Source organism: Chroicocephalus ridibundus, chromosome 1 (genome assembly GCF_963924245.1).
Source record: "Chroicocephalus ridibundus chromosome 1, bChrRid1.1, whole genome shotgun sequence".
Lineage (NCBI taxonomy): Eukaryota > Metazoa > Chordata > Aves > Charadriiformes > Laridae > Chroicocephalus > Chroicocephalus ridibundus.
In genome coordinates, this window is record NC_086284.1 from 80,296,063 (window position 1) to 80,323,515 (window position 27,453).

The following is a 27,453-nucleotide window of genomic DNA, read 5'->3' on the forward strand; positions in this document are numbered from 1 at the left end:
ACTGAGATTTGAACGATCTTCTAGAGAGTGATTCAACTGAATCAGGCTCCTGTTCTGGAGCATTCCGTGAAGGAGACTCTTTCCCTTGCTGAGTGTGTCTGGAGGCTGCTGAGACATGGCTTCTGCTTACTCTCACTGTTTCACTGTTTTCGAGTCAGCCCCTGGCTATAAAGTTACTGAAAGCCATAAAGGGGGATTTCAATATGAATTGCGACGGTCCATCAGTCATGCTTGTAATATAAATATGTTCATGGAAAGACCAAGATCTCTGATTTTATGAGGGTACTGCTTTTTACACTTTAACACTTTAGGAGCCATAAAAAACCCCAAAGACTGCAGAGGAACCTTAGATATATCCACAGAGAAAGTAAAAATAAAAATGTGTCTGCCAGAGCTTTTCTATATACTCAGTATCCATTTGAAGGCCCAGAATCCACCTATAATGCATACGTCCTTTGTCCTGGCAGCAAAGCCTCCCTTTTATGCAGAACCCCTTCCATGTAGTCTTGTTCCTAGCTTCTGCTGTGAGACCTCAGGCCTCAACCAGACTTCATTCATGCCCATGGTCTCTTTTCTTTTAAAGGACAAGGTGCCATTAAGTATTTTTAGCATGGCAATTCTCTTTGGATTTGGTTAGATTAGTTTCTGCAGTTAGTTCCACCCAGTATATGACATGTGCTTCCCTCTTCTTGGCTAGCGTGCAGATCAGCTCATGTGGTGATCTATGTGAACACAACACCTTGTATACACAACCCAGTACATTCTTCAGGGCAAGATAAAAGGATAAATTATATTTTCTAACTAAATGAACGGAAATCATAAGAAACATATATGTCATATCACTTTTTGTTATTATGCTATAATATACTAACAAAACACAGTCAGTATTCATAACACTGAAGAAGACTCCGAAAAAAACATTTCCCGTGATGTTTATAAAGCATGTGTTCTCACTGGTAATTATTTAGTGTAGTCTTTTCTGCTCTATTTAAAGGCTGGGATTAAATTTTAGGACATAATCTCCAGTAAGTAATTAACGATCAATAAACATTAGACAGAAATTTAATAATACTATTCAACACACAAATTAAGTATATATTGATTGTGAAAAGGTCATTTCTTCAAGATATTCAAATGCAATTCACTTTAATTTGATCACAAAGACATTCATGAACAAATGAACATGTATTCAAGTTCTTATTCATGCTTAAGGAACCGCTACTTTGAATAGCCAGAGCTTGGTATAGACACAGCTGTGATATGTCTGTTTCATGGCCATAAAAAAGTTCTGTCTTCTAAAGCTAGCGGTGAAATCCCTACTTCTTCGCTGAAAATATTGCATGGGAAAACTTAAATTGCAGAATTTGATCCTTCAACTTTGTGCTAACATCTAAGTGTGAAAAAACAAAATTCAGAAGAGAAAAGATAGTATATGGCAAAAATACAGAATAGTTCAGAATGTGCCCAGAATGCATTTTAGAATGATTACATTGTGTTAGTGCACCAACCTTTTGTACCCCATGCTAAGACCAATATATAGAACTGTTTTTCATTAAAAAGGCTATCTGTTAATATTGGGGGGGGATTGTCAAACAGACTCAAACAGACGCTACTCCTCAGAAACACATCATTGATTTTGTTCTATTTGTGACAAGGTCTTTGATAAGATTTTTCTCTCCATGAGGAAATAAATGTATGTTATTTCAACCTATTCCACAAAAAATGATCATGGCTTTTGAAAAAAGTTACATACCTATCTGTTTACAGAAGACAAGCAGAGAGATAAACAAGTGAAATTTGAGCCAAACAAACTGGGTAGATGAAGATTAGAATCACAAAAAAACCAAAATATTACTGATGAGAAATATACATAAAAAATAAAATATACATAAAAATATATATAAAAATACTACACCTGTTCTATTTTCCATACAAAGTCTAGAACTTGCTTACATGAAATCTAGATTTTCACTATCACAAATTAAGTTTGAATATCCTTATCCAAAAAAATTTTCAGCGGATTTCAAAATAGCTCATTTAAAGAAAAAGTTAATTACAATTTATAACACAATGTAATTAGAATACAGAAAATAAACAAAGCTCTCAAACATAATTGAGCACTACTAAAGGCATGACTTCAGAAAATACAGATCTTTCATGTATCTTTAATACAGATGAAAAAATATGCATGTATAGTGTGTTGTTATTTATTTACGCTTTCTTTTAGGAAAGCTATTTTGAAAGTATATAGTATTTATGTGCTTTTCATTGGTTCTTTGTTCTTGGATCAAGCTAGGTTTTCCAGATCAGATTATTTTCTAACTACATGAGCCTGCCAATCAAAGCACCAGGGCTTTTACGGGCAAGTTCGTAGGCAGCTTAGTTATAGCCACAGAACACAGTATTTCTGTATTATACTTATCTGATGATAAGCCTTCCCTTCAGTGTAGACTTATAGCATTCATTCAGTTGTTCTTGCTGTTTAGCCTCTGTCATATAAAAGCACTGAATCTTTAGCTAATGTTACAAAAAATGCAGTAGGAGGCTATCTGCATAGTAACTAAAAGGGCATAATATTAAAACAACACATTTAAAAATATATAAATACTTAAAAACTACTCTAATAATTGGAAGTCCTTTTGTCTTAAGCCTCATCACCAAATCCAGCCTGAAATCAACAGGATAATTATCTAGTTCTGATTTGGTTGTATCTGCCTTTTCTTTCACCTGGCATCTGAGTATTTTCTCTGCTCCTGGCATTCAGTTTGCTCTCTTTCACTTTTGATTTTTAATTTTTCTTTTTTTAGAAGGCAATCATGCCCTTGAACATAACTGTCCAGGCACTCCATGTGCAAAATACACAGCACCCTTCAGAAAATGATTATGGCACAATGTGCAATCAGACCTTGAAACCATGTCAAAGGTAACATTCAGCCCTACCATCCTTAGGCAGTATGCAAGAAATGGTCTGATGCTTGTACTTACGAAAAAGAGTCAGCTCTGACTAAGAGGATTTGAGTGTGACTCCTGGGTTACCAGGAAGAACAAAGAGGCACAGTATAAATGGGAGGAATAAATGAAAGCAGTCGGCTTAAGGAAATATGACATTTTACGTCCCTGCATCAATGGGTCAAAGATTACTGCTTTATGTGGCATAGCTGATAGAATACACTGAGCAGAGCTAAAGAACAAAAATATCAGGGGCTTGAAGCAGAAAGTTTTTGTTTTCTTTTTTTTTGCATTGCAACTGGTCTTTCACCATTTTACATGGCCTGAGTACTACCCAAAAACCACTTCACACAGCATAAACATGTAATGAGGCAGACCAAAGCACAGACAACTCAACAGAAAAAAATATTACAGTTTCAAAAATGTCTTTTCACTTTTTAAGAGCTCTACATTTATGATCACTTTGATTGCATTTGAGTAACCATCTTTTGAGGGATGTTATGTACAACGTACTTGGTACCACAAGAAGACAGTAAGCTGTATAAGGAATATGGCAAAGTTAAAGTAGTATCTTTGAGAAAAAAGAGATAGAAGAAGCAGGTGATAAAGGAGTCTGCTGAACACATCTCACCCCAGTTCTGTATCAAAGGGCTACCATTTCACAAACCTGTGTGGTAGAGTTTCTGACACAGCCATCATTATTTTTAGAGATACTGCAGATTTATATTTATTGTATTGAAAACATGTGAGAATGGAACTCTAATCTATTACTTTCATGATTGTTTTAAATTTTCAGATGAAATAATGACAAAGCTAAAACTTTTAATTAAAGTTGCATATAACAAAAAATAAAATGCAGAATAAAAAAGCAACTAGTGTATGCTAAAAGAATCTAGAATCAGGAGGTATGGCTTTACACAAGATCTCACTCTTACAGTTCAGGGTGGGGAAATCAGACTTTTTTTCCCATAAGTTGAACAGTAAATAGTGTTAAAAACATTCCTGGAGTACTCATATTTTGGTAGATTCCAAATAGGGAATACTTGCTGTCACTCAGTAGGTTTAATCAGGAAATCTCCTTTTTTATAGGACACAGAAAAGTGTCAATGCCCTAGGGAAATGTCCATGTAAGAAGAAATTTCTTTCAACACCTGCTATTAGAAAATATGACCTTATTTCCACTGTACCCAAAATTAGGGAACTATGTAAAACCAGAAAAAAAAAAAAAGAAATGTAAAAGGAGTATAGGAAGAAGTTAACACTCTAGTCAATAGGTTTGTCACTACTTCGCTGTTATTTTGGCTATTAAGATCCTCATATTTTAAAATGGTCAGTATTTTAATAATCACTGTATCTGCAAACCATACTTTCTTCTTGGCAACATTATCCTAGTCTGAAAAATAAAAATGTAAAAGTTGTTACAACTCAGGCCCAGAAGATATATGCCAAATGTTGGTGTTTCTTTAGCCAGTCAATATTTTCAGAAGCAATGTGCTCTTTATATATTAGTGGATATTTGTTAAGAAATTATATAATAGTCACACCTGCAATGTCTCCAAAACTGTGGATTTTCTTGTCTGTAATTGTTTAAAGCAATGAAGGCTCATTATTTAAAAATGTGTCGATACTTACATGTTTTTTATTAATTTTGTAAATAGTTTTCTCAGATTCAAATAACCACCAGTACTGTGCATAACACTTTGAAAAATAAGCTGGGTAGGTTCAAGCAAATACTTAATTTTCTATTCAGTAACCAAACAGGAAGGGGGAAAGGCAGAGAAAGATTAGAAAAAATCCATTTGTGTTAAATAAAAGAGTATATTTTCTTGTCTTGACATAAGTTAAAAACCTCTTAAACTTGTTTCCTATGGAATTAAATAATCCCATATGGCACAAAAGCTCACCTGGGGATCCTTTTAATAAAAACAAAATAAGCATACTGAAATCTATTTTGGTGGAATTCACTCTGTCTGTAGCTGATGTGTTGACCATGTTGAAGGTTTCTATAGCAGGTGCTTCTAAATAGTCATTACCTATTACAGAACATACTACCTTAGGATTCAAAAAATGGGACTTGAATTCATTACTGATCTTCTGAATGTCTTTATGAAGCTATTGCCTCTTTTATGTTCTCACTACTCCCGGTTACTTTCAATTTGAGTATATATATTTCTCTTTGTGGATACTCAGTAAGTGAACAGTTTTATCTGAGATGATGTATTCTGAGTCTTAATGTACAAAGTTCACCAAGTTTGGCCTAAATAAACTTCTTTGAACACTTTTTTTGTCTTGAAGAGTAAATTTTACTTGAAGCTATTTAATAATATTCCACCTTTTAATTACTGTAAACCAACAGAAGTAAATATGTGATTGTCTGAGTGTCTAATACTCAGAATTCTGGGTTATGCCCTAAACTGTAACTCACAAGACATTAAAGAAAACTAAAAAGTAAAATTTATCTGCAAGCACTGCTTCCCTGATCATCTTCAGCTTGAAAAAAAATTCTGATAGCCCTTCTAGTACATATCCCACATATTTTGTAAATATTCTCGTCTATTGCCTCACATGCCTAGACATGAAGGGAACTGTGCTATTTCCTGCCCTTTAAAAGAATCCATGTATTCAGGATTCGAGTTACATGGACAAAAATTGTACCTTAAACCAATATATTTTGGAATATTTTGCAAGATTTTGTAAAATGTTGCAGTTGCTAAAGTATGAGTAGTCACTTACAGACAACTTAACCAAATTTGTTTAACATCTGCAGGTCAGCCTTTCCACTTGCAGGATGTCATCATTGCCAATTATTTTTGATTTATTATTCTATTTCTTGGAACTATCAAGGAAAAAAGAAACAGGAAACATGGAAAACAATTATTTAGAATACAAACTTACACTGAATTGGATGTAGTTCTTTGAATATTGGTATAGTTCAAGCAGATCCTGCAGTTGTCCTTACATATTAAAAAAAAAGAAGACAGAAAATCCCAACTTGCTTACCAGCGTGCTGAGTAGGGTTTAACTTTGTTATCATACTCTTGAGTACAGAAACTTTCTGCTGAACCAGCCTGCTTCAACCAATGCCATGTGGTGGTGATCAGGGAGACTAACCAAAGACCCTGCTTAGAAATTTTTTATGCAGTCTTGATTTTCCTGTAAACAGTGAGCATGGTCATTTTACCACTAAAGGGAAGATGCTCAGTTGTTTCCTAAGTCAAATATATTATATTGTATGCATATTAACTATACTAATATCTGACCAACACTGCTATTTCTTATTTTTCTGATCTTGTCTTCTATTTACTTCCTTTTATAAACAGCAAATTGCAGAGATGATTCATTAGAATTTCCAAGGCAGTATCTCTATATATGTTATTTCCCTAAGCCATCAATTCAGTTTCCCTTAGGCATGATATATCAAAGTCAAGCACACAGAAAAAAAAAAAAAAAAAGAAAAAAAAAGTGTAAAGAGTAAAATGTTACCCGTTTAGAACTTCTGAGGTAACTTGTCTTTTTATGTTTCTAAAAGTAAATTTTCCTCATTGAGATGACAGAGAAGATGTTTCCAGATCTGGGAATTTTAATATGTTCTTCTTTTAGGTACCATCTTTTGACAGATACCAAGATGCAGGCAATTTGTCCTTGATGAGTCAGCTATACAGGTAACTGATTATCAGACTGAGATACTTCTTTGTCTGAGTGATTTGCTTCCTGTTATTATCTTTGTAAATGAGAGAGTCAAGTTATTAAAATGAAAAGAAGACCTTCTCTGCAGTAAGAGAAGATGTTGCCTTTTCAGGAAAGCAATCTGAAGGTGAAAACCGGATGCCTTAAACTGAAAGGTAAAAGTCCTATTGATTTAAACAGCAGGAGGATTTCATCATGAATGTGAGAAAAATTTGTCCCACGGGTTATTGAATATATTGAATGGAGTGATGAAGAAGAAATAATAATTCAAGCTCTGTGTTATTTTAGCAGGCGTGCACAATGGATTTTTTCTTCTCTATAAATTTTCTCTTTCAGAAGACTGTATTTGAAGTAAATCTCTACAATATATTCTCATAAATGTTGTCCATGTACACATCCTCCATGAAGGTCATAAGAGGGAGGACGGGGCAAACTATTGAATTTTAATAAAAATATCCTTTATGAAGATAGATTTTTATTAAATAATGTCATAAAGGGGCCTAAGAGATAAAAGAAATCAACAACACTCGTAGAAAAGTAGAAGGCTAGCTAGGCTTGATTCTGTCTTATCAGACACAGGCATGGCTAGCTGGCTTCCGCAGGCACTATAAAGTTGTCAGTAAAATTAGCTTGCATTTCAGCTGAGCCTTGACTACAATCACATGAAAAATCAAATAAATGAGAGTCCACAGGTTTTTCACAAAGCCCCAATTTTTCTTTCCTGATAAAATAACCAAGCAATTTAAACTCCGCACTTCTGACAAGCAGCAGAAACTTCCATACACCAAGATAAGTGATTCAAATGTCTTTCCTTTAAAAATGGATTTTTAGCATTTGTAAATGAAGATGAGACCATTTCTGAAAGAAAACAATGGTGAAATGGGCATCGTCGAGGCCAAGCAAATGCAAACTGTCATGAGCTCTGAGCAGGCAGTTTGCAGGCTGGGAGCTGTATTGTATTTTCGTTAGAAGGTGTGAGAGCAAGCCCGTGGATCTGTTGGTGCCAATCTGACTGACGATACTCTGGCAGCTCTTAGTCTCATGCAGAACAGAAGGGAAGCTCTTATTTCTTCACGCTTTAATAATTTCTATGCCGTTAACAGTCAGGAGCTGCAGTCATGGACAAGGACAGCCATTGCATTGGATAAACTAAGCATCAGAAAGACGGTTTCTTCCCCAGAGACTTTAAGATGTAAATTGGATAATCACGCCCAGAAATCCTGGCTATGGCTGTATGGAGAAAAGCAATTATCCTCCTATCATTCTACTACGACGAACAAACAGGTTTGCCCCATTTATCAACCTGTAATCCAGGTTAGAAGAAAATAGAAATCCTTCGCTTCTTTGAGAAGTCATCAAATGAAGCAATGTAATTCCTCCCAAGAGCAAGGGAAAAGGAGAGATGAAATTAGGGCCTTATGAGTCATAGCTTGTTCTCTCTTCTATTTTAGGAGCACAACATGTGTAAGCTGCCCTTTATTCAAGGATATTCAGAATTGAATTCCTTGTATTTTTGTCAAGGACTAGTTCAAGTCATTGATGAAAAATTGAGAGCCAAGGGCAGAATATGTGTTTGATTCCTCCTATTTCCCACAGTAAAATAAAAAATATAAGTAGAGAGTGTGGGGTGGGTTTGTTTGGTTGATTGTGGGCTGTTTTTCCCTTTGTCCAAGAAACAGGAATTCTGGTGACATTTCTTTGGTAAAAGGAAAATTATACAAATGTTAAGAAGCTTCACAATCACATCTCACAAAAGTTTACAGGAACTAAGTACTAAAGGCATCAAGCTTTAAAAGGCTCTCAACAGAACAAAAGTTTCACTGATTATGTCTTGCTAGGACAAACACAATCCCAGTGAAAGCATACGGGCATGAAATTTTTGTCATGATTAATTAGTCTCAATCTGGTAGTGTCTGTGGGCTAGACAATCTTCTGTGTAAATCAATGTATTATTTGATACTTTTCTACTGTTTTGAAGTACATTTTGATAGACTCAATTAGTTATGGATGAGATTGTAACAGAAACATGAGGGAGTTAGCTACTTGCTATTCAAACGTAAAAATATTTTCATAGAGCACAAATATTTGCAATCAGACATTATTTCTTATACATGGAACACAAATGAAATGTGAAAAAGCATACTTACGATATTGTTTAAAAAATAGAGTCACATACCTGAGTAAATATCAAACATTGGTTTAACACTTCTAGCAGAAACGAAAACACAAACTTATGCAGCGTATTACAGAGATTGGTTTTGCTTTTCTTTACATGTCTAAGATGTGATTTTATGCAAATTAACATTGTCTCAGTGAAGAAACCTATGTTCCTTCTGGTTTTATTCTCTTAAACTCTGATAAAAACTGTAAGCTTTTATTTTACCCTTTCACAGATCCCAAAGAGGGTACTTAGTTTTAAGCAAAATACATAATACATTCCATAGATGGCATGGGAAATGGGGAAAAAAAAAAAGGAAAATTCTGAAACCATTTTTTTGCCTGTTATAATCCTTCCCGCTTTTTCAACAGTAATTTTATTACATCTTACATCGCTATACATTCTCCTAATCGATGTAAGCTCTAAATGAACCAGTGCTATCGCAGGAGACCTGGCACTAATGAATGCCAAAAGAACACATTATTTTGATTCCCTAAATGGAAGTAATCATTTTCAATTAGAAAGCAGAAGTGAAAAGATGAAAACTGATGGCCTGTCTCAGCTGCTAACCTCTACCTGCAGATACCTATGGGAGAACGCGCTTAACATCCACCACCAGGAAAAGCTTTATTCACTCAATACCAGCACCTTATACAGGCTTTTGGAGCTATTAAAGCAAAAAATTCATCATCTGTTCATCCTCAAAAACACCCAGGGAGCATATTCTTAGCCCTGTATACTGTATATTCATACAGTGGCTAGTGCAATAGAGTGGAGGCTTGACAAGGTATTGTAAAGCAGTAAACTTATTTTGATCCTTCAGAGCCAGTCAGCCTGTGATATCAAGGAATGACATGGAAGTCTGAAATAATTCAGAAAAAAAATGCTTATGTTTTGTGCTGTCCTTGCAAGAGTACATCTCATTGCCTGGTGCAATCATGCAACTTTAACTCTTTGAAACATTGCACAGTGCTCCCCTGGTTCCTCACGAGCAGCATACTGACATTACCAGCTACCTCACACACACTTTTGCCATTCTGCTTTTGTTATCAGGCTCATTTCCAAAGGATGGTTAGACTGAGTACACTTTAATTATTTTTTTTCCTACTAATTTCTGTATAAAATATTGCAAACCCCTGCAGTTATGGAAGATTTAATACAAAATGAAAGATTTAACATGTATTTCTTTTAGTCACCCAGAATCTTCATAATAATAAAAGCATGCATTTACAATTTTGAAGAAACTATAAAAAACTCTGTTTAAAAACACAGATATCATGTTGGTGTCTTCCTATGAAATAAAGGAATTAAATACATTAAAATCTTGACCCATTTGAGTTGACTAGTAAATTTCTTATTTACTTCAATTCACTTAGAATTTCATTTAGAGTTCTTTTTCTATAGTAAGCTGCAACATAAGCAATGTATGTATTATCACTATATTATCATTGCATTTCAGCTTGATGCTCTAAATTAGAGTTGCTAAAGTCTGAAAATCTACAAAATATTGTGAAAATATTTTCCATCTGTATTAAGAAAATTACCCTATACTTGTTCTATTACATAAAAGTATTCCAAAGCTTTCAATTTCTTTTCACTGACATGAAGTCAAGTGTAAAGTTTCAGGTTTCAATGAATAAAATCCTTACGATCCACTCTGACAAGAGAACTTATGTATGTTGCATAACAAAATTTAAAAAGTAAAAAGTGAGAAATGGATATTATGGGCAATATCCAATAGAGTCCTTATGATTTATCCCACGACAGGATCTAGCCCATAGATATGAACAGCATTATAAATGAAATCCAATGTTCTGACTGACTTGGTTCTCCAGAACTTGAAGAAAAACAAAAGCAAACAATGAAAACATCCTGCCTTTTCACTCAAAAATTTCTTGCACAGATTCAAGAGCGTTTCCAATTTCCCACAGTCTCTTTCCACCATTTTTTCGTTTTTCTTGTGGACAATATAATTCCTTGACTGCTAAAAAATAGATATCATTTATGCTTTTGTAAGGGTTTTTATAACTGCTCACAAGGTATAGGCAAATGGAAATACCAAGCAAACCTAAGCAGTATCTGATTTCAATAAGAGCCTTAATAAAAAACTTGACCGCCATCAGTAAGCCTTTACAAAATGCATCTGGAAATGGGCTTTCATGCAAGTTGCTAAAAGCAACTTGTCCCTTTCAAATGCAAGCTCAGCTCTACATGCCTTATGATATGCACTCCAGTTGGTGCTCTGTTATGGCTTCCAACCTGTTTTAGAATTCCCAAAACTGTGAACTTTAATCAGATTAACTCCTCAAAAAAAGAATACTAGTTGCATGGGGAAGAAAAAGAACAACTGTGGTCAGTAAGTTCTAAGTCCCTGACACAAATTGTCCTGCACAACTGCCTGCTGGCCACCACAGGCTTAGATAAGCGTGAAAGAAAAAACAACTGGATAATTTATTAGAGTCGTTCATTTCTGCAAAATTAGATTTTTGAGAGAAACTGCAGAGCAGGCCAGCACATACTTTGAAGCATGAACAACTGGTAGGTTGTTTCACTTTCTCCCCTTAGAATTTATACTGAAATACTGTACTTTTGAGAACAGTAGCTGTATCTCCAAATTTAAATACATTTGCCAGTAACAAAGATGAAATGGAAGGTTTTATAGCAAGAGTTGTTGTTTTTTTTTCCCTGAATCAGTACATACCGTATTAGTTGTTGCAGGAAACTTGAACTTCACTTGAACAGTAAAATCACTTTCTTTTTTTACCAACTGTCATTTTATAGTGACTGTTGCTTAATCTCAGGCTATTACAATAGCTTGTTACTCTTCTTTTATCATCGATTAAGATCATGACAGGAAGGCAATACTTTAAGGTTTATACCAGGTTATCACTATCATTGAGTTAATTTCTGAATTATGTAATAGTAACATAAAATCCACAGGTTAAATACAAAAAAAATGAACAATAGGTGCCAAGCTATACTCCAAGCTCTTAATTCACTCAGCCTACTTTACAGGTATATGTGAGGATGGAATTTGACCCTAACTTTGATCTCCTCTTGCAAATTTTCAGGTAAAAGCTCCACTCAGTACTAATAAATTAAAACTACACTTAAAGTGTAGTTCCAGTCTAAAAAAAAGGTGAAGTACTAATACAGTCAAGATTTGCTACTTTTAAAGTACAGTTTCACTCTAGTCTGTCTTCAAATTCTGAAATAATAATTCCTGTTTGTTTTTCTTCAAGTCTTTTTTAAGAGATGTATTACTAATATGGAATCGTTACTACCCAAATAAGTATAAAAACACAGTTTCAAAGAAGGAATTAGGAATTCACAGAAAAATATAGATAAATCAGATAAAAGCATATTTGAAAAATAAATGACACTCCAGGAAATTCTTACTTGTCAGTGTTATTACAAAGGGGAAAAAAAGGAAATTACTGAATTAACAGTGAAATTAATATATACTATGAAAAAATAGTCAGATTTCCATAGTCAGATTTCAATTCATAATATTGTTGCAAATTAATCTAGATAAAGTCACACTTACCTTGATGTTGCCAGAAATGTTCAAGTGATGATTGCCATGCTTCCACATGTATGCTATACTAGGAAATGTAAACTAAGTAAACTAGAACTACCTCATAGCATGTTAAGTTTTAGTGCAAATAGGTCACTGATTAATATAAATATTTCAGAGTATCAATAATGATATTAGGAATTCAAAATATCAAAGGAAAAAATAGGGAATACAGATTCAACATTTCTTCACGTAAGATTTAGAAAAAATGTCCTTTACATTTAAAAAAAAAACACATTACTTTTGCATAAGCTGATTAATTATGGAATCTCCACAAAATTTTCATGGATACATAAAAAACACCAACAACTTAATACTAAAATATATCATGAAAACACAGTTTTGTCCATCAATCAATGTGACAACAATTCACTGATACATATACATTTTATCATGTTCAGAAATCTTACCAAATAAGCTTTCAATGAAATAAAAACAAACCTTACAAAAATCTGCCTACATGTTTGTGGATTTCAAATTACTTCTGATGCTATAAAAGTAAGCTATATGAAAGCAGAACAATCATTTGTGGTTGTAAGACACACCCACAGTGCTACCATGTACTCACTCTATGAAAAGAACATATCTAACGTTTGAAACTCCGTGAATGTACATAGAGCTTCCGATGACACTGCAACTTATGTACTTGTTGCTTCTGATGTTTGAAACAGAAGATGTAGTGATATGACAGTCCAAAACCAATGGGATATAAATGGAGTTTATCAGCTGCATTTGCACAAATACAATTTCTGTGACTTGACGATAGATGTAAAATAGGAGAAAAAGATAAGATTTACAAAAAATAATGAATGAATGGCATAATTCTGATGTCTACAAAAACATGTTGATAGCAACGGAATTAACACTTATGTGTTATTGCTGGGAATTTAGGATTTCCACTGAAGTAGAAAATCAGCTATGACAACTGACATTAGCTGACAACTTTTGGCCAACTAAGAAAACAGGACAGGCACCAAACTGGCCAGGAAATCTTCTGCATCAAGCTTAGAGATGTAGGTGAGGCGATGTATTGAAGTTTGCACTGGCTTCAGCAGTGCAAACAGTCATTATAAACTAAATTGAGCTTAAATAAATCTCCTTTCTTGTGTAAGCATGAAACTGTGATTTACTTAGTGCTTTCCAGCTCCTGGGTCATTCTCTGTGTACTAATCTAACCCCGGACTTTTCTACCAGCAGATCACCTTTAAGTTTCCTGCACTTGTGGAGACACACGCACTGGAGATAGAGGAGGCCTGTCTGGAGGGACAGAGGGAACAGATATCTGCATGTCTGAATACAAAATACATACAAAGGAGTCACTGTACAACAATTGCACTAGTGAAGATAAAATTTGACGTACTGTAGACTATTGTACGGTGCCAACATGAAAGAATCTGTCTCAAGAGGTCATATACTACTTACTTGCTTTCACTACTGCTGAATAGAATAGAATAGAATAGAATAGAATAGAATAGAATAGAATAGAATAGAATAGAATAGAATAGAACAGAACAGAACATAGTTCAGTTGGAAGGGACCTACATAGTCAGTCAAACCCTAAGCAGTTAATTTACAACATACACTGTTTCAGTGCATTGATGCTTTAACCTGCAAACCAGGCACTCAGTGAAGTAAAGAAAGCTAAAACTTCTCAGTAACTTGCAGAAGTACTGAGCCTCCTTGTAAATTGAACTATGATTTATATTACATTGCCTAATATGATCATTTATAGAGAGCTATAATTGCATGTGCATATAATTTCTAAGAGGAAGTCCAGCCTTTTATGACAGAGTACTTAAAATGGATGTTTATTGCCAAAAAGGGAGATAGATAAGAGATGGACTATTCTTATCTGCATGATTTGGAATTCTAAGGGGAAGAAAATGTTAAACTGAAAGTGGTCTCGGAAATGCTAAGTGAATTTTACAATTTTGAACTCTGAGTGCATCTCATTTACTGCAGTAGATGTTTCATTTAACTCTGGCTTCCAAAATACCTGATTCATATTTCTAGGATTCATCTCAGGTTTTCCCTTTTCCTTTTTGTCTGTAATAACACTCTGGCTTCCAAAATGTCCGATTCATATTTCTAGAATTCATCTCTGGTTTTGCCTTTAATAACTCACACAAGAACACCACATTCGTATTCGAGTATAACTTTTTGAAGATTGCTTAAGATTTTTTTCTTCAAAGTGTGTAACACCATGACTGAATTTAACCACGTTCAAAAATTACACCAGGGCTTTGGGGCTTTGGTTTTACTGTTTTGGGTTGGGTTCTTTTGGAGGGGGAGATTTGTCAGATTTCATTTTTACTGTTACACAAGCTAAACAGGGATTCAGCATATTGAAGTCTCAATATGAGACAGACAATTCAGGTCATGTCACTGTAAAACAATAATAATCATAAATCCTTCTTCAGTATTTTTCCTGTCGATATAATCCTGAAAAGGATTTATAGGTAGGTGTTTATATATAATAAATGTTATATATAGGTGTTTATAGGTAGGTTGAAAAGATGTTACTTCTTCCTAAAGTATATCTATGAAGACTAAGAATGTAGTTAATGAAGAGGAATTGACCAGTATTTACACTGAGTGAGTCAGGCCATTCAAACCATTCCATTTTCTAACGGGATGTTTCTAATACTAGAACATTCTTTGAATTAGGATATCTATATTGCCTAATCCTCCCACTCTGCTGAATTTCCATTATTTCAGTTAAATAATTCCCTAAATAATTTGGGAATCTTGATAATTCAACTCAATTGTTGAATAAGTTAAACTTATTATAAAAAACACTATCATCCTACACAGTGCTAAAAGCATGGTGTGGGAGTGGGGAGACAGCAGGATTTAATACTTCTGCTGTGTGTTACAGTATTGAATTTATCAAGATACGGGAGCACTGCCTGGCACTGGGACAAGTTAGCAATTTCCTCTAGCTCCAGCAGTGTCTTCAGTAGTCACCGTGGTAAGGTAAGAGTAGGAACAGTAACTGCTGAACCGGGCAGAGGCAGGATCCTCCCAAACCCTAAAGTACACAAGAAATTAAACACAGCACTGCAGACATCCACTTCTAATAGGGTCCACTGAAATAAATAAAAGGAAAAGGTAAATCTTTCTATTCTACTGACCCAAAAAGATCCTATCCAGGCAATATATTTCGGTAAACGTAAACTTATATTCAAAGGGAAAATATGGCCTTCTAAATAACATCAACAATTGTTACACACATGCTTGGGAATCTAAAAATCTCAGGAAGAATAATTCCAGAAGTATTTTTATCCAAAGGATAGACAGGGATAATTAAAAAGCTGGAAAGTCTTGGGCCCAGCTGTCTGCTATTTTGCCACTTGAACCCACAGAGAGAGAGCGAGCAACCTATTCACAGGTCAGCTCTGCAGTCCTCCAAGAGAGAGAGGGAACGTGGTTCTTCTGTACTCTGGAGTTACAGATAAATATTGTTCAGTGCACAATCTAAAGGCTTATATTTTAGCCAGATGCAAGAAGAAAAGATGGGGATGAAGATATTTGTCTCTATCATCCAGTGAAAATGTTTTATAGCCTTGAAGGTCACCACGTAACAGCTACTGCAAGTAAAGCTTTTTTTCTGTCTGGTATGCCTCCTTTCTGGTTAACTTGAGACTAGAAGTTTCAGTATCTCAGTTATAGCCAAGAGGCAACTAGACTTCTGCCTATAAAAGATGGAGAAACCTTGTCTTTATGGTGCCTGGTAAAACCTGGTTTTAAAATTCAAAGGGTGCAGTGTTGTGTGTTAAAACCAGGTCTTTTCAAATCACAAGACTTTTACTAAGTTATAGGATGATCACAAACTCCATTAAATATAATTAAAATTATATTATATCCGAAGACAGTAAAAGACACTCATATGATTTATATTTCATTAACTTCACAAATATTCCATGGCTGTATAGATATTTCTTGAGGCCAAACTCAGTGAAAGATAGTCAGGTAAAGTAACTTTTCTCTATCAATTTCATTTTCCCTCATCTATAAAGACATATTTCCAAAACCTAGGCTTTCTTAAACAAATGTAATCACTATTATCGATTCATTCCCTGGATGTCAAACTGGGATTTGTCCCCACAGCTTAAACCTCAGGAAACTAATGTTAGCAGTGGCAGCAGCAGCAGCAGTTGCCTTCTGCTGAGAGCAGTGTGAGGCTTGCGAGGTCCCCAGGGGTGTCTGGGCCCCCAGCACCCTTGGCCTGCTGGTGGGGGAGGTTCAAGCCAGCAGGAGACGGTCTCATGAGAGGGGTGGGCAAGAGTGGGATGGTGCTGGCTGTCCCTGTGACCAGTTCAAACCATGGGAAGCTCCCCAGCCCCTGGGGAGCGCCAGCCACAGGGAGCATCGCAAAGAGGCTGGTGCAAACAGGGACGGCGCCGGTTGGGAGCAGTGTCAGCAGTTTGTGAGGCAGTTCGTGTGGCAGGGCACATGGGAAGACCTGCCAGCTCTGCCAAGTGACCGGGCTGCTGCCTGCTCTGCTGGCCTGCAGGCTTAGGCTGCAACCCCAATGGTCACCCCAACTAGCTGATGGCTGTGCAAGCCTATCCAGAAGCTTGAGGTCTCCAGGGAATTAGAAGAACAACATCTTTCGAAGGAATGATCATTTTATAAGTGGGCTATTTTTTTCTGAGGACTATAAGGAGACTGTGACCTGCTGAACAAAAGTAGTGTCCACCAACCACATCTGCAAGGCTGTGGCTGAAGCCTGAATGGAAGCAGTACAGCCTACGTATGCTGACATCTCCACTCAAACAGACCCCCAAGGACTGAAATAGCCGTCCACATGTTAGGTTGCATGGAGCTTCTGTATATGGAATTCCCTCTAGCAGCTAAAGGTGGTGGTGGATGTTATAGCTGCAAGTATGCCCAGCTGGAGGAAATCCTCAGAGAAGTAGCTATGTTACCAGAGGAGCTCAACAGGCCACACAGTACCCAGGAATGTGAGCAGAAGATCAAAACATGGTATTGTGCACTGTCCCAGCCTAAGCAACAGTCCTGCCTTAAGGCTGTGCAAGAAGAAAGTAAGCCTGAATCCAACCTTGAGCTGTCTGACACAAGTAATTCACAAGATGGAGGACCCTTGTGTCTGCTCAGGGCAGAAGAACTTTTTCCCACCCCCTGAAGTGCTCCTAAATAACAGACACAATGCTTTGGGGTTGGAGAATGAAGAACATGTGCGTAACAGACAGGATCCAGGAAAAGCCAACCATGCAAACTTGATCTAACCATCCACCTACACTAGAACCACTGCCACCAGAAAAGTAAATAAGGTATTAGGAATTGGAGATTCCCTACTGGGAGCCAAAGCACCCATTTGCCATTGAGACAATTTCTCTAGATAAGTTTGCTTCCTACCAGGAGCTCACATTCATGACACCTCTGAGAGGCTGCCAAGCCTGATGAACCCTACGGAGTATCATCTGTTCCTACTGTTCCACGTAGGGTCCGATGATACTGCAACAAGGCAACTTAGACTATATGCCCCTCAGAGCAATAGTAAAAGGATCAGGAGCACAGGTGGTCTCCTCTGTCCTCCTAGTCACAGGAAGGGGTTCAAAAAGCTGGAGGTAAATCGAACAGGTGAATGCTTGGCAGTGTAGCTGGTGCCATACCAACCTCTATGATCATGTCTTTGGCTTCTCTGATCATGGATCCCCCTTTGAGAAGCCAGGTCTCTTGGAAGCTGATGGGATTCATCTGAGCAAGTGAGGGAAGAGCCTCTTCGCCAACAAGCTGGCCAGACTTATAAGGAGAGCTTTAAAGGAGATTTAGCAGGGGAAGGGAATGGAGTTTTGCATAACAGAGAAGAGATGGGGGCTGCTGATATATTAGGAACCCACAGGGAAACACCTATGAAATAACCCACAGGAATTAGGGCATTTTCCTCTAAAAAGGTGACATGGCCAACAGCCCAACTAAAGTGTCTCTATACCAGTGCACACAGCATGGGTAACAAACAAAAGGAGCTGGAAGGCACTGTGCAGCTAGAAATCTATGATCTAATTGCTGTCAGGGAAACATGGTGAGATGAATCACACAACTAGACTGCTGCAATAAATGGCTTTAAACTGGTGGGGTGTCATTACCCTCTATATCAAAATATGGATTGACTATACACAGCTGTGTTTGAAAAACTGCAATGAACAGGTTGAGAGTTTATGGGTGAAAATTAGAGGCCAAGACAACAAAGGAAACCTCGTGGTTGGTGTTTACTATAGACTGCCCGATGAAGGGGAGGATGTCGATGTAGCGTTCAACTACAGGAAGCATCACACAGGCTCTGATCCTCCTGGGGAGCTTCAAGCACTGTGACATCTGCTGGGAGAGCAGCACAGCAAGCTGTAAGCAGTCCAGGAGACTCTTAGAGTTCGTCAAGGATAATTTCTTAACCCAGGTGATAGACAGCCCAGCCATAGGAGAAGCATTACTGGACTTGTTGCTTACCAACAGAGAAAACTAATCAGAGTGGTCAAGACTAGTGGAAGTCTAGGCCTCAGTGATCACGCCCTGGTGGAATTCACAGTCTTGAGGGATATGGGCCAGGTGAAGAGTAGAGTCAGGATCCTGAATTTTAGGAGAGCAAACTTTCAGTTGTTTAAGGAATTAGTAGATGGGAGATCCTCGGAAACTGCCCTCAGGGATAAAGGAGCAGAACTGGCTGGAAGCTCTTTAAGGTTCATATATTTTAGAGCGCAAGAGCTCTTGATTCCCACCTGTAAGAAATCAAGTAAGGAAAGCAGGAGACCGGCTAGTCTCAGTAAGGATCTTCTGGTCAAACTAAAGAGTAAGAAGTAAATGCATAGGCCAGGGACATGTATGCTGGGAAGAACATAGGGATGCTGACTTGGTGTGCAGGGATGGGATTAGGAAAGGTAAGGCACAGTTGGAGCTGAATCTTTCAAGGACTGTAAAGAATTATAAGATGGACTTCTACAGGTACATTGCTCAGAGCAATTGTATCCTGGGATGCATAAAAAGAAGCAAGTCTAGCAGGTTGAAAGGTGATGCTCCCCCTCTACTCCACTCTCATGGGACCCCACCAGGACTACTGCATCCAGTTCTGGGGTCCCCAGTACAAGGAAGACATGGACCTGTTTGAGCAGTTCCAGAGGAGGGCCACAAAAATAGAAGGCTGGAACACCTTTATTGTGAAGAAAGGCTGAGTTCTCCAGTTCAGCCTGAAGAAGAGAAGGCTCTCAGGAGACCTTATTGGGGCCTTTCAATATACAAAAAGGGCTTATAAGAAATATGGAGAGAGACTTTTTACCAAGGCCTGTAGTGACAGGACAAGGGGCAGTAGTTTTAAACAGAAAGAAGGCAAATTTAGACTGAACATAAGGAAGATGTTGGTTATGATGAGGGTGCTGAGACACTGGAACAGGTTGCACAGAGGAGTTGTGGGTGCCTCATCCCTGGAAGTGTTCAAGGTCAGGCTGGATAGAGTTTGAGCAACCTGGTTTAGTGAAAGGTGTCCCTGCCCATGGCAGGGGATTGGAACTGGATGATCTTTAAGGTCCCTTCCAATCCAAGCCATTCTATGATTCTATGATTTGTCTGGCTGATTTCATCCAGTGATTATGCAGTCCTAATATATTTTCTATCTACTGCTGTTAATGACACAATATAGACTGAAAGGAAAATAATTATGTGCCTGAAGAACAGAACCAACATTTATGGTAAGTATAATAACATCCAGTATTCGGGTCCATTCAAGTGATAATTTTTCAGAGGAAGGAAAAAAATATATATAAAGTGTCTTCAGGAACTCATCATTGTGGTCAATTCAATGCATATTCCTCCATCACAGGATGTGATAATAGTGATAGAATTAGACATCTCTGACATTAAAGTCAGGTTTGTATGTGTTGTCTTATGTACAAATCAAACGCAATTGAAACAGAGTAGATTTACAGAAATAAGTGTATTTTTCAAAAAGAAGATAATCCAGACTAGAATAAATGGATACAAATATTGTCGATCCTTAAATTTTGTCATAATAATTATGCTATTTTTTTAACTTTTATGAATAATCATATTTCTTCTCCATAAGGTTATTTACCTGAAAAACATTTTTGTTTTCTTTTTCTGTTTTTTACTTAGGAAGCAAGTGAAAAATACATGGAATTCACCTAGCTTATTCCAATGTCCAGGGAGAACATAATGCATTCTCGATGATCACATTTACTTTTCACCAACTAAGAAAAAAACAGAAATATGCTCATAAAACATAATTTGTCTAATTTTTTAAGTGCTAAATGCATAATCTGAAGATTTTCTGTTGTTCTAATTCAAGCATAGACCTCCTATAACAAAGAATAAATCCCATAGTGCCTCAAAAGTTACATTTGCCACTGTTGAGAAGCAGTATTTAATGCCAAATATAAAACTGTATTTTTCATAATCCATTTAAAATCTTCACAGTTATTACATTTCAGTTTTTTCTATTAATGTCTCTGTATTCTGCTTTTTTTCATGCGACGATGTAAAAATATAGCATTCTGTCTTTTTTGTTTGTTTTCAATATAAATACATAAAATACCAGTTCATCAATGCAAATATTGCATTTTGTCCTTTAGATTGATATAAAGCATGGACAATAACTTTTTAAACTACTTATAATTATCTGTATCCTTCAACGATTTCAGTTTTAAGACACTGAAAGAAAGCCTTTTAAGAGATCCATTAAATAACCTTTTTTACAGATAAATAAATTTTGCCAAGCTTCTGGGTATATACTTTATTTAACAATAACAACACTCACTTTATTTTTTTTTAAGAGTCTTCAGTTCTTCACTTGTATTTTTACTTTCCTTTTTTTTTTTCTCTGTGTGTGCTTCTGAGTACCAAGATTGCATACATAAGTATACTGAAATATCTTTTTTTTATTCCTGGCTTTATGTTTAAATCTGACTCTAACATAGAAAAAATATTCTTTTGTATTTAAACAAGAGTCAAAATCAGGGACATGAAGAAAAATTCTCAGCACTCTAATGAGGTAGAATATTATTGAAAGAAATTAACCACATTAATACACAACTGAGCAAAAGAAGTTTCCTGTGTCCCAAAATAGCGCATGCCAAGAATATAGATCAGATTTGCTATCAAGAAAAGCAAGATTAAAAATCTTTGTAAAAGCCATGCTAAATCAAAAAAACACCCACAAAAAATTACTGTACTTTACCTCGTGTATCTAAAATGCTGGAAATATGAGCATTCTAATAGTCTATATGCTATTCTGCACTGACTATATGTTTTTTTCATTAAGATAAAATGTATTTCTAGTGTCTGCTGTTATGAGCAAATTTTTAGCTTAATTTTCTATGGAAAAGTAGAACTTCAATAAATAGACCTTCACTTGGGGAGAAACCTGGTACATGCAAACATCCAGGAGTCAGAATCACAGAAAAGGCAGAAAAGATTTTTGGCCTGTTGTCATGGATCTAAGTTTATTCAGTTATTCAATCTAACGCTGACAGAAGAATATTTATAATGTCAAGAAGATGCAAATTTTTTTTCTGTTTGAAAGACAGAAGTATTAATTTTTCTCATTATTATAATTCATGGTTATGGAGTTCCGTATATTTAGGAAGTTAATTTTACACCACTCCTTGAAACCCCTTAACTCCACATTACCTGCAACATAAATTCCATCAGTGTTTATAGCCTGTTTTGTCTGTATTACCTCGACATATTCTACCCTAAAAAAACAACTTGCACACAATAATAATAAATACAGGTAAACAGTCATATTTTCCCTCTTCATATTACCAGTTGTTTTGAAATTGGAGAGTACTCGTTCTTGATAAATTTTCTACCTTTTTTTTTTTACATGGAATCAAAAGATTTTAATGAGAAATAGGTACTAGTTTTCAAAAATTTTGAAATCACTGAGACGGGAGCAAATAGGATATGATGACAAATTTAACGTAAATCAGTACTAACATAAATATAAATATCCAGTCATTGTTGTCTAAGGTGAAGGCAGCTGTCAAAAACAAGGGGACATGTAGCCTAGGTCAGTTTCCATAAAATATTGAATAGAATTCAAAATTAACATAATACAGTCAATCTACCCACCACCAAGAATGTTCTGTTTAAAAAAAAATTAAAATGGCCCAAGGATCTTTGATCGATTGTTAGATAAATTAAGCAATAAAACATTTCTGTGCAATTGGTGATGAAGAAAAGAGTTACTTACCTAAAACCCCCAGTCTGTAATTGAGAGTGACAACAATGACATTTCCGTAACTTGCGAGAATGCTGCCATCAATCATATTTCCAGTACCCTCCATGTAAGATCCACCATGGATGTAGACCATAACGGGTTTCTTGCTGTTCTGATCATGAATGTCTGAAAAAATTCAAGTAAGGAAAACATAATAAAGTAATAAAAAATAATGAAATACGGCATTAGTAATTTATGACAGAGCTAAAAATATTCTTAGTTGTTTCCTATGTTTTCGGTGTCATCACCACTACTTTAATCAGCTAGCTTACACAGTTCAGGATCATCCTACAGGCCTAATATTTATAGGTTGAATATCTTTCTTGGTTACTTCAAATACTATTTCCTCTGAACATGTATTTCTCAGAACACTTAAAATGCCTTCAGTATTACAAGGAATTTACTATGAATATAAATGTCTAAAAACTTGAAGAAAAAAATAAATTATGGAATAATCTTGTCTTTTTTTTAGAATATTCTGATTCAAGTATATGCCAATTTAGAAGTGTCTGTACATTTAATAATAAAATTACAATAATGATCCATACTTTCCCATTCCTCACTGAGACATAATTGCTGAAATTATATTCCCAATAGTTCAGTAAGAGATAATATCACAAAATTAAATTGTTCTGATAGAATTAAACACAGTAAACTGTTCCTCCTTTCAAATATCCTAGAAGTTAACAAACAAAGAGAATTTATGTGAATTCACAGCCCAGAATTTTTGTATTTAAAGCAAACGATGTCTTCTGTGTTGTATTTCTCCTTTCCGTGGTAGGTAAGCCTTAAAGAACAGCCTTGAATTAATGCTCCTTAATAGTATGGCTGATCTTTTGTATACACAGAAAAGCTCTTGACTTATCAAGCAGATAAGCAGCTGGGTCTTTATTTCTAAATGAAAGTTAAATGAAATTGATAGCAATATTTTCATACTTCAGAGTGAGTTATAAAGATTTGGGGTATATTTAGGACTGGATTCATATCTCTTCCTCTAATAACTTCTGATCCCAGGGATGGTTCAGACTACCTAAATTAGGAACTTACTTTTCCCTTTTCTCAGGTTTGTTAAGAAATACTCTAAGATACCGAAAATGTGATCAGCAATGAGGCACCACATATATAATACTTTGTACTTGTAGGACTAATTTGAGCATATATAAAGGTAAGTTATGGCTGCTCATATTCCTATGGCCCACTTTTACCTTATTCATGTGTATGCACTACCCTAAATAGAAAAAATTGTCAGCTGAGTGCAAGGAATGTATGTTCAGGCTCCATTGTACACTTGTCTAGTTGTCAGTTTAAGGCTTCTCATAGAATCTGCCTTCTTTTCATAAAAAAAGATACATACTTTATATGTTGTATTTTATGTGTTGTATTTGAGCAGCAGAACAAAAGATTTTGTGATAAGATCTTTTTAATTGTTGTGACTATAAGAGTAATGCAACTATTAAACAGATCATATAAAGCAATGAGGTACATTCTAGTGGACGCATTTTTTTTATTCTCAGCGTTTTCAACAAAGTACATGAAAGTGTGTTATCTGTGAAGTCTCAGCTAAGCCCTCAAAAAATTAAAGCAACAATTATTTAACACTTTCCCCTTCTCTCTCCAAAGTCTCATGTCATGATTTGTTGTATTTAATCCTTTCTCAGTGATTTTTTCACTGCTGAAGTCAATGGGAGTTTTTCTCTTCCCCTTCAATGGGAACATGGTTAGCTTCCACACAAAGGAAATGAGCTCCATACTTTATGTGCTTAGGTCTAAAGTGGATGCCTTTGTTAATGATGAAACCCTAATGTTTTATAATGTTTTAAGAAGTCTAAATAATAATGTATTCATAATCCAATATCTATCCTACATTTTTAAAAGAATTTTTCTTTTGCCTGTTACTTATCTTTTGCTTTAAAATTAACTACAGAATTTGGTATATCAAATGATGATACCATAATTTAAAAAAAAAATCATACGTTGCACAGAAATAGGAAAGTGAAATTCTGAAAATAACAGTAATTTTGGAGTATTCTGCACAGCATTTTTGTGTTATAAGAAATAGTGTAATTCAGCAATGGAGGTGGTGCAGTAGAGGGCAATCAGTGTGAATCAAAGACCAGAGTTTTTTATTACAGTATTTTATATATGGATAGAGTAGCCACAATTGAGCTGAACTCCCAGGAAAAGAGGAGACGGTGTCCTCACTGCAGCATGCATGATTGTAAGGGGAACAGAGAGGACAAATGTTTCAGTTACGAGAACTGACGTCAGATAGAAGAAAACAAGAAAAAAGACATTGAATAACACTTCGGATTGGCCAAGCATGAAAGGAATGAGAAACACATTGCTCCAATAAGCTACTTAAGTCTGTTATCTTCTCAATTAATTTGAAAATATTTTTCTGAATTTGGTACATATATAAAGTGAAATAAACTGTCAGTGTAACTTTAATGAAAAGGAAGGGTGAGAATAGAGGAAGATTTCATAACTTCTTTCTATTTCAGTGCATCCTAAATAGCTTTGCTGTGCCAAGGCAAGAAAAAAGTATTTCCTTGTAAAACTTTTTTGGGGTGTTTCACTCTGAACTTTAACATTTCCTTTCAGGGAATCCAATCCAACTCTGAAAGAAGTCAATGAAAATGATTGTCATTGATTTCAGTGGGAATGTGGTCAGAGTCAGAATGAATGTATCATCTCAGAGGCTAGCTGATTACAGGAAAAAACAATAAAGCAACATCAATAGCTTCTTTTTGTGTGTGTGTCCTGAAATAAACCACATCCTGTGAGAAAAAAATAAATAAGTAAATAAAAACAGCAAAGACAAAGCACAATTCAAGTGCATCAATGTACAGCATGTGCACTGGGGAAACAGTGGAAGTGAAAGGAAGGATATATGTGAGTTTCTTATATGAATTTCAAACAGGTGAATTTACAAAATGTGGGAAAAGAGCACATGCATGTTTTTAACTTCCATTTTCTCAACCTAAGAAAGAATGGGGGGCAGGAGGGAGGTATGTGGTTTCAGATAATATTTATGTTACTCACTTCACACATACTTAGGAATAACCTTTACACCTATGTCAAAGGGAAGTGCAGTCATCTATGCTAATTTGGATTTTAAAAAGAAAAACAATGGAAGTAATTTCTAAAGAAGAAAATAAAGAAGCACACTGAAATGTGCTTCTGCAAATAAGGGACTAAAAATCATGTTGAAATAACAGCAATAACAATAACAATAGTAATTACTATTATAATAAAAATTAAAAAGTTTATGTTCATGCATCAGGGTCGAGCTTTGAAAAAACAAAAAATACCTTCATCTTCACCACGATCATTACTGGTTATATCATCTGCGCTTTTCTTTGTGTTGGCTCCTGGGATCATAGTGAGGAGGAGAATAAAGGGAAAAAAGAGAATTCAAAAACAGCAGATTCTCAAAAATAAAAAAAACCACTAGTACAAAAAAAAAGAAAAATGTAACAAAAATGTCAAAATCTGTTACATTTGAAATTGAAAAACAAAAAAATGCAAACTGCACATAAACATAAAATGTCAAGAAGAACAAATTGAAAATATTTGAAAAAATGTATCGTATTCTGTGACAATGCAGTTACTTCAGCTAAAAGTGATTTCTGCAAAAACAAAATTAATGTGCTATTAAAAAAGAATAATACAAACCAAAAAAGTGTATTAAAAGTTTAGTAAATTATGGTTTCTATATAAGAAATGCAATTTATTTCATTTTGTTTTGTAGCCTTGAAGAAATAATTCCTTCAGTCACTATCTTCAATGGCTTAATATCTTATTCATCCTCATTAGGATTTATTAAAAATTAGCTACAACCTAAATTTTGGATGGAACCAATGCAAATAAGATTGTCATTGTCTCACACAATTTGAATGGACCAAGACAAACCATAAAGACCTCCTTAAAATTCAATCTTGTTTCCCATATAAGCAAAAAGATATTTAAAATAACAGACCGTAAACAAAGGTGAAACAGAGTTGAGTCAATCCCAGACATGAAATTGGTCCAAAAGTAGCCTTGGTTCATATTATACCACATTTCATGCTCTTTAGAAAAACCTAGAAATTAACTGAAGTTACTTACCATGATAAAGAACTTGCACTTATTTATTAAAAGATTTAGTAAAGAATACATTTTAATTTGTATTCACTATGCTTTTTCAAAATACTTTTGAGGCATATACTCGCACACACACACACATACATACACATGTCCATACGTGCCATAGTTGTACTTATGGGAGCAAGAGAAAATAAACATAGTTTTCCCCACCCCTCTCCTTGGGTAATACCTCTGTTTTCTGACTAAAAAAAAATAAAAAGACCTTACACCCAACATTTCATTAGACTGAACTTACTCCTGTAGCAAGTATCCCTCTGTAACGTAAAAGGTTACTTGATAAAGAGTGAAATACGAAAAGGAATCTCAATTTCTAATTTAGTTTAGAAATAAAGAATGGCTAGTAAACAAATAAAATGGTCTAAGTTACCACTCTAACCCTTTTTTTCCTGAATTGTCTTTATTTAGAAGTGTGTTTTCAAGCCATATTGAAACAGAACAGTATACTTCACTAACTTGTGTATGTATGAGTTTGTGTATGAAGCCTGAATATGTCACAGACATCATATTTAGCTAAAAAATTAATTTGTTACTTCCTTTTATTCTACTATTTAAAATGCCCCTATATCCTTCAAAATTCAAGTTTTCAACTAAATTTGAATCCATGATCGTAAGTAAGACAGAATGCGGCTAAGCGTCACCAAAGTACTTAAGATTTGTTAATACATACAGTTTTGGGTTCTGTGC

The 27,453-nt window shown here is 35.4% G+C and overlaps 1 protein-coding gene across 5 annotated transcripts in view; it reads right to left on the minus strand.

Moving 5' to 3' along the window:
• The window catches only part of NLGN4X (neuroligin 4 X-linked), a 189,334-nt gene that overhangs the window by 62,719 nt on the left and 99,162 nt on the right, over positions 1-27,453 (minus strand). For 4 of the 5 annotated variants that reach the window (XM_063341113.1, XM_063341137.1, XM_063341129.1 and 1 more), the window contains exons 4-5: positions 25,935-25,994; positions 22,597-22,749 (exon numbers count right to left, since the gene is read on the minus strand). In XM_063341113.1, coding sequence (XP_063197183.1) covers positions 22,597-22,749; positions 25,935-25,994 — 213 coding nt within the window. The remainder of the gene's footprint in view (positions 1-22,596; positions 22,750-25,934; positions 25,995-27,453) is intronic. The other variant, XM_063341143.1, reaches the window with a different exon arrangement.